The sequence below is a fragment of the Ischnura elegans genome, chromosome 4, assembly GCF_921293095.1.
Source record: "Ischnura elegans chromosome 4, ioIscEleg1.1, whole genome shotgun sequence".
Taxonomy (NCBI): domain Eukaryota; kingdom Metazoa; phylum Arthropoda; class Insecta; order Odonata; family Coenagrionidae; genus Ischnura; species Ischnura elegans.
The window spans coordinates 51,609,527-51,627,276 of NC_060249.1; the positions used below are offsets into that span (position 1 = coordinate 51,609,527).

The following is a 17,750-nucleotide window of genomic DNA, read 5'->3' on the forward strand; positions in this document are numbered from 1 at the left end:
CCACTGGGTACTACGCTATGTGGTACGTTGTTAAGGGCTTAATATAATCAATTCTAATAATCAACAAAGCAATACGATGTCTTCTTTGATCATTACAACTTTATCCCAATAATTTGCCTTTTAAGTAAAAATTACGGCGATTGATCTCTATATGTACCCTTCTCCCGAACGTAAGCCTTAGTAGTACGTGGAGAGATGGGTGTACTCCATCCCAAGCGCTAATCCATCCGCCCTAGGTACACCCGAACTGCCTCTGTTCTCTCGTTCAAGATCTCTCCCCCACTACCCTCCTTCACATCACTTCACTCACCCCTTACCCCTCCTTCTCACTCCTCCACCCCATCCCTCCTCCTCTGCTGTATAGCTGAGATCGAGCCGCCTTCGTCTCAAAGCAACTCGGGACCACGTGGGTGGCCTCCGCAGTGGGTCGCGCAGGCCAGGCGGGCGGACGGCCCCTCCCCCCGCCCCTACCTACCCCACCCTCTATTCTCTCCTCCTCCCGCAAAGCATGAGCTTTTTCCCCTCCATCAGCAACAGTCCCTCCATCCAAGCCTCCCCTACCAGAAAACACGGCGGGCCACAAGGAGAAAAAAGATGTGGTAAATGAACGTGTGAGGAGAGGGGGTAAAATAGGAAGGCAAGAGGGATGAATACAGTCAGTGCAAGAGTACGCAGGTTCATTCTCATGTCTACTCACCCCCTGCACTGAAATGATGAGTCAAGCTCGTCATTAACTTGCGATAACGAATCGTGCAATATCGAATGTGTCTCTTCATCAGATTTTCGTAAATTTAGTACTATTATGGGTACATGATAAATATTTTGAAAGTTTAACAACGTTAAAACATCCATAATGTACATAAATATTTCATATTTCATGAAATATGATGCATTGAAAGGAACAAAATGATTTTATGCGAGTAACGATAGCTGTGTTCTCGATGTTCTTGCGCGTTCGTGAACAATATAAAATAGCAATCACTTTTTATTCCACTTTTCTACGTTTATTACAAACTACAAAGTATCATTTCATAACCTACCATTACATTAAAAAAAACCACAGAAAATTAAAGAGAGGATAGGAGCACGATATTCGTGATATAAATTGAAGTGGTGGGCGCTATTCATGTCATGATTGGATCCAGGAGGGATGACAACCTCCCCCAGAACTGATGTTGGTCGTGTCGAATTGAATTTCAGATTGCAAAATGTTATGGTAAAACTACACTTTAACCATATATTTTTTAATTTTATAATTTTAATTACATGGATGTTATGAATAAGATCAATTTATGGGCAGCGATAATAAAGGATCACCTTCTCTAATTGGAATTTAATAATTTTACCATAATCGGCTTCTTTATTGCTGATTTGCAGTGTCTATTAGTAAATTCAACCGATTCAGGAGTGAATTGGTGGGAGCTCTTCGTGTTGTGAATGCCCATTATTGAGGAAAAGTACAAATCCATTTTATTTCAATGTGTCCAATAGTCACTTTTTGTCTTTTTGCGTGGTATATTTTTTGGTATAAACAAATAGGATACCGGTGTAGAAAAAATTGAAAATATCCTTTTAATTCTTAAAATTCTATGTTTAAAATAAAATTAATTTGTGCTATAGAAGTGAAGGAATTCTTTATCTTTTTTGAATTATTTTCTTCATAAAGAGTGGCAAACTAAACGTCAGGAGAAACCGAGGAAGTATGAGGAAGAGAAGGTGGTTTGTTTACGTGTTACTTTTTGTTTCATTTTAGGAAGACGGGTGCGCTGAGCGAGAGTAGGGGCACGAACGAAGCGGTGGAAGAGAGAAGGGCAGATGAAAACGTTCGTGGGAGAAGAGGCAAAATGTCTCATTTTTACATCGTATTTTTTCCGAGCGGCGGAGGATGAGGAACCCCGCTTGCTCCCGCGCGCGAGTGGTGTGAGTCGAGGGAAGACCTCCCGCCGCTCGGTGGGATGAGTGTTGACCGGTTGCTAGGCAACCATGGCGACGGCATGGGGACGAGAGCCAATGGGAGCGCGCGGGAAGCGTCCAATCAATCACGGTCGGCCTGAGCAGGAGAGAGAGAGAGCTTTTTTTTAAGGAGCAGAGAGGGGATGAAAGAGAGAAGGATAAAGAGAGTGAGGCCTCGGGTGTTTCCGTCAACGCTCGGCTCTTCTCCTCTCCATCTCTCTTCCTCTTCGGTTTCTTCTTCTCGCAGCCCGCCCGAGCGGATGAAGTCGAAACGGGGATGGGGAGAAGAGAGAAGATGAGGGAGGCAAGCTTTTTCTTTCTCCTACACACCGTCCTTCCTTGCGTCTGCTGTGTGTAGAGTGAACGTACACCGTACGTGGGGCGGGAAGGTTTGAGAGCGAAGGAATGGCTGTGAAGGGATGGGAGCCTCTTTGAGGGGAAGTGAGGGGTGGTTCTCGTGATGGTGTGGGTAGGACGAGGCACGGGAGGAAAGGGAAAAGTCGGCGGTGGTGTGGGGATAGCGTCGGTTGGCTGCGGAGCGAAGGGCTGAGGAAGGGGTATGAGGGTTTTCGGAGGGTTGGGGAGGCTGGGAAGGGAAAGGACGGGAGGGGTAGATTTGTAGAGTATACAACACGAGGTTTTTGCCACCCACGAAGTAGTCGGGAGAAGAGTATCGCGGTGGACGGACGTGGTGTGTGTCAGTGCCCGAGCGCCCACGGAGTGTGTTTTGTTTTCGGCTGCGTGTTTATTCCCTCGCGATCTAAAATTCGAATAACCCGTCCTCTTCTCGGTTGCGTATCTTCGTGAATCTCGGACGTCCTTGGCAATTCCTCGAGAGTTTTTTTTCGTCGCAAAACAGATATCGTTGTGGCAGTGTCGGACTGTGCTGGTCCGTGGTTTTTCGCCAGTGAGTTTGTGTGACGAATCGGAAAGATGCGGACTCCAAGGCTTTCGAATCGACCGGAGATGTGGCTGTGACAAGTGTTGTATTCCCCCATTGCGGGGGAAGTGATTTACGCCATGCTCTACGAAAGCTGATGATGCCTTCAGTGACTTGAGGAACATGCGGGAAAACTCGTGGATGTGATACTGAACACGTCCTGAAAGATTTGTGCTTAGAAAACGCTCTCCTGCTTACAAACGTGACAAAACTATTGGATTTTTGAGGAACTTTATAAGGACTGTTGTCTGAGGTGTAGTAGAAGTTCTTCCTCACATCCTATATAGTTCCTCCTGCTGTTTGTGAACAAGTGCTAACGTTTATTGTGTTAGCAGAGAGACTGTATTGTTCGGAGTACGTGCTTCATCCGTCATTTCGTGGCGTTTTCGCGATTCTTTTTGGTAGTTACTCCTTATCCCATAATTCGTCTGACATATCTCGGTGTGTCTGTATATTTCGTGTCGTATTTTACCTTTTCTTTCGTTCAGGGAAGACTGATCGTGTTTCAATTCACCCTAAGAGTTCCTTGTTGTTCGTTCTTATTCCCTTGTATTGTGTTTGAAGTGCTTCGTTCCCCAGAGGATATTGGATTAGAGAGTGAGGATTCCTGACATCTACCCTTGGCCATCTCGTTCACCTAATCTCTCTCTTTCTATTTACGTGTAACAATTCTTGTGCCTGTGAAACCGTCCTTACATCTAGCACGATTCCCTCGTCAAGGGCCCCGTGCATATCGCCGGATGACCAGCCTGCCCGCGGGGAGCGACCTCCCCGCCAGGTTGTCTAAATGTGGACGCCTTGCGCCGTCTTCTTCCTCCCGAGGCCGCCTCCCTGCCGAAGCGCCGCTGCCGCCGCGGCACCGCCGGTGACGGCCGCGACCAGGACCCCCGGAGTCCCGGCGACATGGCCTCCACCTCCTGCGACGCCGGCGCGGCGGCCCAGGCCAACCTGGCCTCGGCCATCGCCGCCCCTCAAAAGCACCATCACCACCACCACCGCTCGACGTGTGGTGGGTGCCACCATGAACCCCCCCAACGACACCAGGCACCGCCGGGTCGTAGAAAGTGGTGTCATCGCAAGGATGCCGAATTCCTCATCCGTCCTAGTTGGGTCGACGCTGCCCTGGCACTCAAGCAGATAGACAAGGCAAGTAGTACCTAGTTGTACTCACTCTCATGCCCTCCTCACCAGTTTCTCGTGTCTTGTCTCGCTCGTGTTACCACAGCTGACGGTCGGTATTGGCGCGATACCGAGGATTGCCCGTTGGAATTTCTTTGGAGTCCGTGAGAGAGGAGAGAAAGTGCTCGTTTTTTTCATTACGCGTCGTCCTTCCTTCCCGAGCACATTAAAATCTATGTGAGATGTCATTGTATTATACTATCCCATAACTATTATCCTCTAGCTCTTAATTATGGTGTAGTCTTGCGCAGAGTTTAATCTCTTGCTTCATCTGTATTATGCGTTGATTTTAATTTGCTTACATCTCAGCTGGCGTGCTACAACTTCGCCCAGTCCCCATGTTTCCTTGCCAGACCGTCACGAATACGGTATTGAGGACCTCTTTAAGCGGTATAATTGTCTCCCTCAATCCGTCCTGTATAGCCGGACTCAAGTGTCATAATGTCTAAGATGTATCGGCCTGCAATGCGGTCATGGAACGATTACCCATGCCTTCATTTTTGCTCGCATACCATCGAGTACCTTTCTCTCCCCTCTTTTCACTCTGTGCACGAGCGCCATATTGTCCTCGTAACCGTGAGGATTTTCCCCCGAGTCCGTTGATGTCGGCGCGAGTATTTTCTCTTGTGTTCTCGCCCCTTGAATACCTGCCGAAGCTCGCGGGCGTAATGTTTTAAGAGTGTTATGGTGTGAGGTGTTTTACGGTGGGACGTCGATTGCTCACTACGCTATTCCAACATCTGTTTTAATGGCAGTTGAAATATCTCTCACGTGCTGCTATGCCTTGCGCACATGAATGAAATCCGGTGGCCGGAGTGGGTCGCGACCTGGCGGCGGAAAGGGCGAACTAAGAGCTCCGACCGAGAAAAGTTTGTTTTTCACTTGGATCTCGCTTCCCGTTGTTCGGCCAGACATCCTCTTTGGCGATTGCTACAAAGAGGATGATCAGAAAGGGTACTTCACGTTTTGAGGGTTAAATTTATGCAGGGAATGTCAGTGTGTGTTTGTAATAAGTTTCTGGTTAACATGTTCGATTGACATTGCCTTACGTGGGCCAGGCTCATTTGTGTTTTCGTTTCGCCGCTTGGAAGAGAGAGGTTTTGTGCAATAAAAAGAGGTGTTAAACATAAGTTACTCTTTATTTTTCATTTCCTTTCCGAAATTAGCATGTCCCATTATTCGTTATTTTTTCTCTTTTGAGTTCAGCAAGGGCTATGGGAAGTATTGTCAACATTAATTTAATGAATTTGATCGTAATGGCATCGTTTAGTGCTTAGTGTAATTATATTATTTAGGTCTTATACTCATAGGCGGATATAGGGAAACACGGGGACATGCCCCACCCATTAGCTCAAACAATAGACAAGATTTTAATGCGTATATCATATCGTTCGTTTTGTAATGTGTATTACGGAGCCTCAATCATTTAATTTTATATAAATAACTTTCATACCAAATTAAAGATAATATTTTCTTCAGTAAAAGGTGTATTTTGTTTTTAATCTCAAATATGACAAAACCTGTCAGACCCTGGTGCCCCCCCGGAAAAAATCCGAGATCCGTCCCTGCTTATATTCGTTTTAACTAAAAGAAAGTTATGAGTAAGTTAATAGCGGTTGGTAAGCAATGAAGTTTCATCTTGTGCGTGTAATATCGTTTCTTATGCCCCGCCCCCTGTCGGTATTTAGTTAAATCCGCTGCTTATGTGGGAAGTTTTACACCTGTTAAGTAAAGAGTTCACAATAGGATAATTGTAACACTCTAAATCATAATTTATGCTTCATAGTTGAAACCCAATAGGGGGTCGTTCGCTCATACCCGATATCGCAATGTAATGAAATAATGCGGTAGATCAATGAGAAATATTAATTCAAAACGATAAAAAAAATGCAAAAGTTGCCGCCCTTTTTATGAGCTAGTGACGTCATTAAAGTACTAGTTCATCCAGTCGTTTTAAGAGACCCAGTTGACGGAAGTAATCGCTCATTACTCTGTTAGTGACAACGAAACGCGGAAATGTGGACAGCCTCTCAGCGAAAGTCAGTGACTTCACGGGTTAAACCTCGATATTTCGTAAATAGTTCGAGGAGGAGGCAACGGATCGAAAACCTAATAAATGTCTCATAATTTTTGCAAACTATTGCAATCTACAAGAATTTAAAAAATGGACCAATGTTAATTTTCAAAGCGTTTTCATGGTTAAGGCATGTGCTGCTACCCTTGTTTTGATAGATAGAAATTGGATGATACGTTATATTACAGTGCCTAAGCGTTAGAATAAGATCTATCCTAGTAATTGTGTCGTTAAAGACTCCCCTTTCATTTGAAAAGTTTATCATCCTAATAATATTCATCCCCGTCTGAGGGTGGAAAAACGAACTCTACTAGCTAATATTTATTACATACATATAACTGAAATACTTCACATCGTTCATTTGCACATCATTCAAAACGCGTCGATCGTTTTCTTTTCATAATTTTAGTACAAATGGCCTACTAACCTGCCTGAAATAATACGAGTGCTACCACATAGATGCTTGAAATTGGAAGAAAATTGATACATAAGAATAAACCGAGCGGCAGTGCCTATATAATTGTTTGTTTCTCGAACACTGCCGTAGAAATATTGTAGGAAGTGACGAAACTTTTTCATTGACATAATAATTGCCTAAAATTCCGTCGTAAAAATACTAATGCTTCCTAGTGCATAGATATTTGCACGAAATTGAATTGTCATGTAAAATTATGCGTGCAAAAAGATATAAATGTTAACTTTATTATTGTGATTCCCTAAAATAATACCATATCTCGCTCTTTGCGTATACCGCCTAAGGTCGTCAAATCTATATTTTTTACACATTTTTATATTAATTTAGGTAGATTAATCATATATATTTTATTGGCGTGTATATTTTTGCTATATACAATTTTAAGAGATCTACATTCCTATCGAATTTATTCTATTGCATTTTATATATTTCATCATTATTATAATCCGTAATCACCGTAATTATAAATCGAAATAATTTAAAGAATGTTTTGACCCATCGTCCAACGTCAATACTTCGCACCCATTAAGTAATATTCTATAAATATTGAAGAAGAGTACAAATCAATGCTGTACATGCTTAAATGTTTTACAGACTTTTGATGTGTGGCGCTCTAATTTAAATTGTTAAAGCTTTGCAATCATCTCATCACTCAGGCTTTTATCCTGGCTTCCTAGTGGGGAAGATAGCATAGTGCCCGGTAACCGGGGGGATTGCCGGGAAACCGGGAATTATGCATGAATTATTCATTAATACAGTTGCGTAACTATGGGGGGGGGGGGGGATGAGGGGATAGATCACCCTCAAAGCCTCTGTAGTATAAAAAAAGTTATTTAAAACTATTATCTGTTTTTGAACTTTAATAACTGCATCTGCTTAAAGTTTTTTTTGTGTCAAATGATGTAAAATGTATATCCAGGCATGTCATTTTAAAAACATTTTCCCCAAAAAGGTTCTCTGGGGGGTGGGGAGTCGCCCCCCCCCCCCCAGGCCATCCCATCCTCCCATAGCATATTCCTAGTTACGCCACTGCATGAATATATTTGTTCTAAATGCCTGAAATTTCAAAATATTTTATTTCAAATTAATTTCACGCAAACATTTTACCCGTACAACACCCATTATCTGGATTAAAATTTGTTAGTCTTTTTTTGTAATTCTTTTAAGTATGAAGAATGTTTTTGAGGTGATATGTGATACATTCACAATTTAAGTGAAAAATTTCTATTATTAAGTGTAAGTCTTTAAATTAGGAACGTAATATGATGCTTAAATATAATATTTGTAAAAAGCATTGAAGTAATATTGGGTGTTTCAAAATTTTTATCTATCGCAGTAATCACGTAAGATTAACCTGGAATTTTGTAGAATATCCCTGGAAAACCGGGAATTATGCGTGGATTTTTCTGTTTCGATTCGCTGGACACGTATCGGTAATAATGTCTTCCCCTTTAAGCTCTTCCCTTCACATTTAGGCTTAATCCTCTTCGTTCTATTTAAAAATCCTTTTTCTCTTCCTTCCTCTCCCTCGTTTACCTAGGGATAGAATTAAGGCCTTACAGTGGCAGTAAAGCTTTATCGGGTTCTACACTGGGTCAGGTCTTCCACATCTCCTTCCAACGTTTTGATAAGCAAATCTATATTCGTATTCAGGGATTCAGGAATCCAAGGATCATTGTATAAAGGATGAGAATAATTGGATACCTGAATCCCTGAAGACGATGGGCGAGTTGCTTATCGAAACGTTGGAAGGATATATGAAGGACCTGACCCGGTTCAGAACCCGAGAAAGCTTTACTGCTAGTGTTCGCCGAAAAAGAACCAAACATTACAGGCCCTAAAGTGAATTGAAGAGGGAAGTATTTGAAGAAAGGGGAGGCTCCTAAAATACTTCTTATTAAAACCTAAATCCAAGCCTTTCAAAATACCTCTATAGGCTCTCAAAAGTACTCCATGGAAATACTCACCTTAAATAGTAGAATACTTTGCAATAATGGTAGCATTGGTGATTTAATCTCCTCGCGCTCCACATTTTATCTCTATACCTCTAGTACGCAGGATTTTGTATATCATTGGATCAGTGGCGGAACTTGGAATATTCCTTGGAGGGGGATGGGAGGGCCTGGGGGCGACCCCCCCCCCCCCTCCCCGAGGGGTCCGGGAAAAGTTTTGCAAAATTACATGCCTAAAAATACATTTTACAATATTTTGGCAGTTAAAATTTAATTTTGAGAAGATGCATCTATTGAATGTCAAAACAAGACAAGTTTTAAATATATTTTTGATTTATCTGAGGCTTTGAGGGGAGGGGGAATCTATCCCCCTCATCCTCCCTCCCCCCAATAGTTACGCCACTGCTTTGGATAGTATTTTGGCCTGCACGTCTCGGACTGAGTGAGACATCCAGGTTCGCGCTTTGCGTCATCCTATTGGATATCGCTTATCTTACCCTGCCGATCACTTCGCACGTTTCAGCGTGACCGCTGATTCTTCTTTTTTTTTGTTCCTGGTACTTGAAGCCAAGAGGCGCCAGTGACATACCAATTCCCGAAAGATGAGGCTGCTTTCCCTCTCTCTCCCCCGCGTAGTACGTCTAGCCTTGGCTGTAAATCAAATCGGACGTCTTGTCGTGGCGGACGGAAGATCACGGATGCTGCTCAGAAGTCGCGTGTCCCCTTTTGAGTCTTCGAGCCGAAGGGAAGAAAGACAGTTGAATCTCGATCATGCGACTGTCCACCAAAGGAAGAGTTGATTTGGACAGGCTGTCTGTCGCGTCGCGTAATGTTGTCAGTTTTTCCATTTTCATGTCGCGAGGGATGTTACAAACGTTTGGAATTCCCGATTACATCTTCATTGCATCTCTCTTTTCCGTCCTAACATGTCCGTACTGTATTCTTCTCCTGGAATGAAAGATTTGGACAATTTTAAACACGTTTTTATATTAATTAAGTGTTTTAATAGTGTATTGTTTATTATTGGTTGGTAATTTGTTTCCTAAATATATTCTATAAGAGACTTTGAAGTCTATTGGATTTTTTTATATATTTTATCATAATCATCATCATCTTTAGTCAACAATCTGAAGTATGGTTTAACGCAGTTCTACGCTCCGCTCTCGTAAATGAGAAATTGTTTTAATTCATTTATTTCTACTCTTTTTCATTATTCATAACTTGTCCTATGAAGCTTATTCTGTTCCGTCTTTTGCCTTTCTTACCGTTCACTTATCCTTCGAAAATTGTCTACATCAGGCCATTAGGCTTCATGATGTGGCCGATTAAGTTGGCCCGTCTTCTTCTGAAGAGTTTTTTAAATGGTTTCCATTTTAGCCGAATGAGTAGTAAAGAATTTAGCAATTCTTTACTACTCATTTGGTCGATCCATTATAACCTTCTTCGGTGGCGCCACTTTTCAAATGCTTCCACTTCTCTGCTACTGTGAACGCCCATGCTTGTTGCCCATAAAGTAATGTGCTCTAAATATTGAAGAATAATCCGAATAAATGAGGGAAATTCTTACCTAAATATTTTATGGTGCTCTAATTTTTAACGTAAAAGCCTTACAATCATCTGGTCACTTAGACTTTTATCATCCTGACTTCCTAGTCACATAAAGGGCCACAACGAATCTCATCTAAATTGTTTAGCTACATTCGTGTTCGTGCTCTTTAAGTTTTATGGGTTTCTCTTGATATAGATAGAGGTGAAGATGTTGCTTTGCGTTAGTTCATTGGGTAATAAATTTGATGGTGGCAAGCATCACTTAGTTACACTCATGGTTGATGAAGTTTTAATCTTCAAACTCGATAAGTTCATGGATTTCAATGGAATAGATTTCAGTGGTCTAATTCGGCCTCGATTTTAGCTCTAATTTAATGTATGGGCATGTTATGAGGCTTAATGGTCTGATGAAAACAATCGTAGAAGGACAGTGAGAAAAGAAGAAGAGCAAGGGACGGCTCCGAATGAGTTACACAGGATAGATTATAAAGGATGTCAAAGAGAAGAAATATGTAATTACTAAAAGGTAGCATAGCGGAATGGAGAGCTGCGCCAAACCAATCATAGGATTGTTGGCTTATAATGATGAAACTTTTGTCGGTATGAATGAAATATGTAAAACTTCACTCATTTATTTTCCTCATTTTCTCCACTCATTTGGAAAAATGTGTGTAAGGTCCCGTTTCGCTTTCTGTCAGTAAATATTTAAGCCAAAATTCCTTTCACGATTGAAGATCAAATCAAATCTTCCCCTTACTCACCCCTGCTGACATCCGTTCTACGCTCAGACAATTCTTATCACAAGGTTTCCATTGTCTTTTCGATCACCAGTTATCCCACTTACCAAATCCTTGCGTGCGTTTGAAACCGCGCATAAAAGAAGACCAATGCCTGGCACGGCTTTGCCCCAAACTGTCTTTCGAAGTCGTATTGGTTTTTCTGAAGAACGATGAGGTGTCGTCACGACCATCAATCTCAGTAATTGCCCTCTACGCTTCTATAGAGCGATGTTCTATGCCCGTCTTGAGTTCTCGAGGTTTATATACAGTGGCGCCGACTCCATGGGGCCTGAGGGGGCCCGAGCCCCCTCAAAAATTCATTATGGGTGTGTGAAAAAAATGTGTCAGGCTTGTCGATTTTCCCCGAAGTGTCCAGATATCGAGATTTGAGTTATCAGGGTTCTAATGTTGATCATATGACTCTTCTAAAATTATTAAAAAACCCATCCAATATTTTTGTAAGTCCGGATCCCTGTTTGTATACCATTAAGAGAGCGATGCGACTGTTTTAGAAATAGAAAAGGAGTCTAAACGTGGAATTTGTGACTTGGGTAGTGCGCGAATGATTGTGTTCAGTACCAAGGATCAAACGTTTAAGTAACAGTAAATGAGGAAACAATGGGGTGTGGTTGATGAGGTCACTTACCCAGGAATCACGAATACGAAATTTGGAAGAATCAAAAGGATAAAGGAATTCACCGCGAACTGCTTCACATACTTTTTTGAAATAGAGTTGAGTAGTGTCTAAGTTGTGTCGATACCTTTTTCGGAAGTATTTGTCCATTCCATATGATATCTATCCACGAATATTACAAGAGAGGATCCACAAGTCGGCCTCTAAATGTGTTGTCACCCACCGCACATTTAAATGGGTTTACAAAATCGCCACTCGCGTCGCTGATGGACAAATTGATCCGAGTCTCTTAGGGAAATAAGGTATAATCAGCGTTTTTGACCGAAATTTATACACATGATGATGTGATCTATCAAATTCATTACTTTTCAATGCTATTCCTCGCAATTACAAACATTATACTCCAAAGTATTGGGATAAAAGTGGATCAAATTGCACTCATTACCGCGCCGCGGACATTTTTGAAAACGGATTAAAATGCGACCGAAATGACAACAGAAATCAGACTTCTATGGGAGGGAATTTGGCCTCCTCTATGGAATCCCATTGGTTATTTTACATACCGAGATGCCTTTTGCTATGATTTGAGTTAACAAAACCCTGGGGGAAATCGCATGAAACAAATGCCTAAACGTTCCGAGCATTTCTCGCTGATTTTCCCGTAAATCTAATCTAAAATCGGTCATTCGTTAATTTCACTTGGTTCTGCTCTAATATTTTTCTATTATCGTCGTCATTAACGTATGAGTGCTAGATTTCACGCTATGTACTCCATAAAGATAATTGTTTTCTATAAACTGCCCTTCACGCTTTTGGCTGAGGCCTTGCGAAAGCTTGATTGTGTGTTGAGGGGTATTTGGCAGTGTTCGGAACGATTCCGACCAAATCTCATTCCGAATGGTTGATTCCGATTGGCTGCAACTCGGTCCGAATTTGTTATGTTTGAAAATTTTCTCTCCGACGAATCATTACGAGGGCTCATATCATGGTCGGAATACGAATTTTCGAACACAGCAAATTACGATCGCGTTTAAAACTGCGGTATCAACAATTCAGAATGAAAACCGATCTTAAAAATGCAAAATTAGTCCCCTGAAATCTATTCCATTTAAATCTTTGAACTCTCGAGTTCGATGTTTAAAATTACATCAAGAGTGATGTTTCCCACCATGTAATTTATTCCCCACTGAACTAACTCTAAGCCCTATCTTCACCTGTGTATTGTATAATGAGGATTCCACCAAATTTTAAGAGCACAACCGTAGCTAAACAATTTCGAAGAGATTCATTCTTTTATTATGAATGACTCGCAAGTCAGGATGATGAAAACCTAACTGAAATTGATTGCAGAGTGAAATAAGATTTTATGCTTTCCCGGCGAATAATATAGATGTTGATAATGTAGATGGATTTAGTTTAATAAACCAAATTAATTGTACTATGAGACTTGCCAACAACTAATAAAACTAGAATTAAAACCCCTGATGATGAGCCCCGAGTCGGAGCTTGAATCGTTGGCTAAAATGGGGAATTTAACCTAGTGGGAATCCCGAGACGAGTTTACCCGGATGATTGCAATGCTTTTACGATAGAAGATAGTGCGACACAAATCAAAAGTCCGTAAAATATTTAGGTCGGAACCGATCGGAATCAACCATTCGTTATGAAAACCGATCGGAATAATTACGAACAGTGTCTAGCAATCCCTCCTCAGTGCCCGTTTCCTAGTCCACTTCCGATCTGATGGAGTGAGTGAGAGAGAGAGAGGAGTTATGTTTCACGCGCAGGACGCCGCATTGGCACGTCGCCTGCGTATTTAATTCCTGCGTCGTCGCGCGGTGAATACCCCGCTCGCCCGCCTTCAGCTGTTTACGCCGCAAGGTCGATTACCGGCGGCTGCGGCCGAGGAAGAAGAAGAAGACTTCCCCGGTCGCACTTTTATGGCCTCTCTCGGCGATGATGTTTTGCGGGAGCGCGGAGGGGGTGAGTTCATTGAATGGAGGAGTGCTGGAGGAAAGGGGGTGGGGTTGGGGGAACCGGGCCTAGCTTACGTGCGATGGGGTGGGGGGAGGGGAGTATGGCAGTACCACCCCACCCCGTTTCCCCTCTCCAAGTGTGCAAACGTGTATGTATGTATTCACGTGAACTGGTGCTACTCCGAAGGTGAGTAGGTGAAGGTTGCCTTCTCCGTGGTCGCGGAAGGGGCGTGTCCAGCCAGCGAGCATAAGTGGGTTGGTTACATGCTCGATTGTCGGGCACGTAGCTAGGCTTTGGGGGCTTCGCCCCCCCGATTTTTCTCCTTGTAGCGACTACCCGCCGTACATTATTTTCGGCGACAAGTGGCAATTATCCTTTGAACTTCTCTTAATTTTAACGAGATGAGGGACTGAGACCAATGTCTCAGATCCGATATTTTCCTCAACATCGCAAAATTCTACAGCCAATGGCCTTTTGAAGTTGAAGATATTTCGAGCAATCAGCTGAAATTCCGTAAACAAACGCCTATTTTGACGTAGCCATGAGAGCAACGGCCGTTTCTCTAAAAGCCCACGATGATTTGAATATTCAGCGCTGTGCAAAATAAATTTGTACATTATTTAATGAAATAATTTTTTTCTGATGCTTGGATATTAAAACAATGGTCAGTAAAGGAAACCCGCATAACTTTCAAGGCCTTCGAAGGTTATTACAGGTCAGGTGCCTGTTCCGAGTGCATCAGGGGTGTGCACAAAAGGCAATCCCCTCCTTCCAGAGAAGGAAACATTTTAGTGTTTAAACCGTCTGCCGTTTAAAGCTATAGTAGTACTTCCCTACCGTCTTTTGTCATTATCGGGCTTCGCTAATATTTTAAAATTTTCTTATAATTCATATTCATTGTAATTATAAAATACCATGGTGTGTCATTTGCTGAGTTTATTTAACCTAATAACACATTGATTTTAGCCTTGAAAGAGAAGATAAGAAAAAAATGCACGTCAGCAAGTACTTAAAAGATTTGGAAATGCATTTTTTTAAATAATGTGGCACAACTGGTCATGGGAATTCCCTTTCTTTGATTTCTTTGACTACTTTGCGAAAGTCTTTCAGTGCCCAGCAATCGCAGAAATCGAACATAAACTGGGATTCTATTTTTCAGTATTGCATTTCGCATTACATATACATTTCACATCCGCACAATTCTATCCATCGTTCAGAAAATTCCGCCAATTTATTCATTGGGTTAGACTTAGATTGGGTTAGGCGCAAAACGAAGACGAAATGCATTTTGTATATTGCTAAAAATGCATCTTTTTGTGAGACAGGGGAAGTGCCGTTAAGTAATTTATAAACTTTACTAAATCGAGAGAATAGTTTTCATTCAAAACTATCGTATATAAAGGTCCGAAATTTTTTTTATTATTTATTTAAGTAAATTTCACATACAGCCGTGACGCCAATTTACAGTGAAACTTTTAACAATGACATACATGAATTAGACACAATACAATAACAATATAAAAACAAACAAAGAATTAACCAGTAGGGAAGTATAACATTCAATTAGCAGACATATGGGTCAAAGCTTGTGTGGTGAATTTTTTGCGTGACAGGTAAAAAGGATCTATGGAAGGAGGGAGCGAATTTAGAAGGGAGGAGAGGCGATATAAAGGTGAGCGCTTGGTCAGGGAGATTCTGGGAATCGGTAGGTGGAGTAGGGAGAGCGAGCGGGTGGAACGAGTCGGTATTCTAAAATTCAACTGAGAGAGGAGTTCAGGGCAGTCAAAAGTCGAGTTCAATATGTTGTGTAGAAAGTTGAAGTCCGTTTTAAGTCTGAGATTCTGCAGATTAGACAAGGAAAGAGAAGCAATTGCATTGCTTAAGCATTGCTTAAGTGAGGGATTCTATGCCTAACTATTTTGGCAAAGAAGTGGGGGATGCAATCGAGGGATTTTAGGTTAGTCGGGGCTGACATGGACCAAATTGGAGAGCAATACAAAACTATGGGAAGGACAATCGTTGAGAAATAGGAGTGAAGTGCAATGGGATCCTTAATTTCCGTGAAGCGGTAAAGAAGGCCTAACAGAGACATGGCTTTCTTTTTTTGTTAAAAGAAGATTTTTGTAGCCTATCCCATGCTGAATGCTGATTTGAAAACATTTAATGTGTTGTATGCTTAAAGTCGTGTAGAATTAACTCAATCTTTTCTTTTAATCATGATACGTATATGAATGCATAAAAAATTCCGCCCTGTGCGAAATAGGTTCCCTCTCAGTTTGCGATTTTATACCGTTGCGCGGCGGCGTCGAAAATCCCGTATCTATTAATTGTACAAAGTGTAATTTTAAGAGAGAAGAATTATTGGTAAGCGAGGGATGGGAGAGAAGAGAATAGGATTTATAGATGAGATGGAAGGGAGTTGCCGTTATTTTGAATTGAAGAGGAAATCCCAAGTTATGAGAGGAGCCAGGCCGGTGCAGTTCGCAAAATGCTTAAATTAAACCCACCCCATCCGGTAACTAAATAATATTAATAGCAGCCAAAATCAACGTAAAATCCATGTTTATGAAGTTCATTTTTTCTGTAACTTTGTTTATATGTTACTTTTTTTATTTGTTCATACTTTTTTCGTTTGAATATTTTCTATCATTGTTATAATATTTTATTTTGTATTGATTTAATATGGTTGTTCAGATAAGACCATTGTCAATTATAGACCGGATTAAATGTTAATTAATAAGTTAAATTGAATTTTTTATATATTTTATATTGCAAATAGTTTTGATATACTCATTCCCTATCCAAATAAATGTATTAAACTACAAAAGGCCATAATAAAATCAAGTTGCCGCATCACGAGAAAATTTCTTGGTTTAAAGAGTTAAGATGAATTCAATTGATTCGACTTTCACTCTGTGAATATTCATGCTGAATGAATAAAAACAACTTTATTAATTTTCACAGAATTATTTTAATGGTACGACGCGTGTCGACGCTGAGTTAGGAGAAAGAATTCGAGAGAATGACGCCTAGTACTCGAGAATGACGCCTCAGCGTCGAAACGCGTCGAGCCATTAAAAAAATTACAAACAATAAGATTGTTTTTATGCATTCAGTAATGAGTCACTGCGGTGAGAACCCATACTCTTTGCTTTGAATTCAGTGAAAATTGAAGAAAATTTAATGAAAAACGATAGTAATAACAATCAAAAATTCATCGTGGGTCTGTTTCGATATCTCCTCGTATTCCGCGAAGGGTGGTCGTATACGGGCGTTGTTTAGTGTAGATGGGAGAGAGATCTGTGTGGGTGGTGGTTGCCATGACCGCGGGCGGACGTGTTCCTTGCGGAGAGAGGGATCGGGAGGCCATTAGGGAGGCCGGGCTGAGTGAATTATTCGTGCAAGAGGTAATGAGGCCGCACAGTGGGGATCCGTGCTCGCTGGAAATATGAGGGGCAAGCCGGTGCGAGCACCGACCGTGTCCCCCTGTATACACTTGGGCCAGGCATTCGCTTTATCTGATGAAACCCCGTAAAGGTCTAATGACAAGTTCGCGTCTCTTTATTCCTTTTTTTTTATCCCGATACACCTCTACTTTTCCCTCACTCTCATTCTCTCGTTATTTCAACTCTTTTCTCCTTTTTCTTTCGTTCTCGTGATTCTCTCGATGCTCTGGGAGGTCTGCGTGGATTTTTTTCGCCTTTTTCTTCCCGGAATGCTAATGCGCTTGACGTGAATCTTTTGTTTTTTGTTACTTTGTGCTCTTCCTTTTCCTTCAGTCTCACGTTTCGCCATTGTGTGGGGTTTCGCATTCAGTGAAGTCTCCATGCGTATGCGAAAGTTTGATGGTGCAAAAATTATAATGTTTTGAAGGCAGGTCCCGAATGATTTTTTGGGAATATTGTGTGAAGTTCTGAATATGATGACCTGATATTTCTCAACGGAATATATTTTCACGAGTTTTTTACCAGAGAGAATTTTTCATTAGTTTTTATAAAGGTTGAATGTATTAAATTTGTTTTGTATAATAAGGTAACAGCATTCAGTTGTATTGTGGCAATTCCATTTCATTTTTATTTTAATTTCGCATTTTTGTCCTAAATTAAATTGTTTCTCTCAATGTCACGAGTGATACTCAGTGATGAGGTCTCACGGAGAGAGTTCCTTTTCTTGATATTCTAAAGGATCACCAAATGTTCCCGCGGAAATGTGATGAGAAGGCAGTTTTTTTTTAAAATT

General features: G+C 41.4%; 1 protein-coding gene across 1 annotated transcript in view; it reads left to right on the forward strand.

The window, feature by feature from the left end:
* Positions 1-2,593: 2,593 nt before the first annotated feature.
* The window catches only part of LOC124157444 (protein patched), a 179,355-nt gene continuing 164,198 nt past the window's right edge, over positions 2,594-17,750 (forward strand). The window contains exon 1 of the mRNA XM_046532146.1: positions 2,594-4,039. Coding sequence (XP_046388102.1) covers positions 3,797-4,039 — 243 coding nt within the window. The 5' untranslated portion in view covers positions 2,594-3,796. The remainder of the gene's footprint in view (positions 4,040-17,750) is intronic.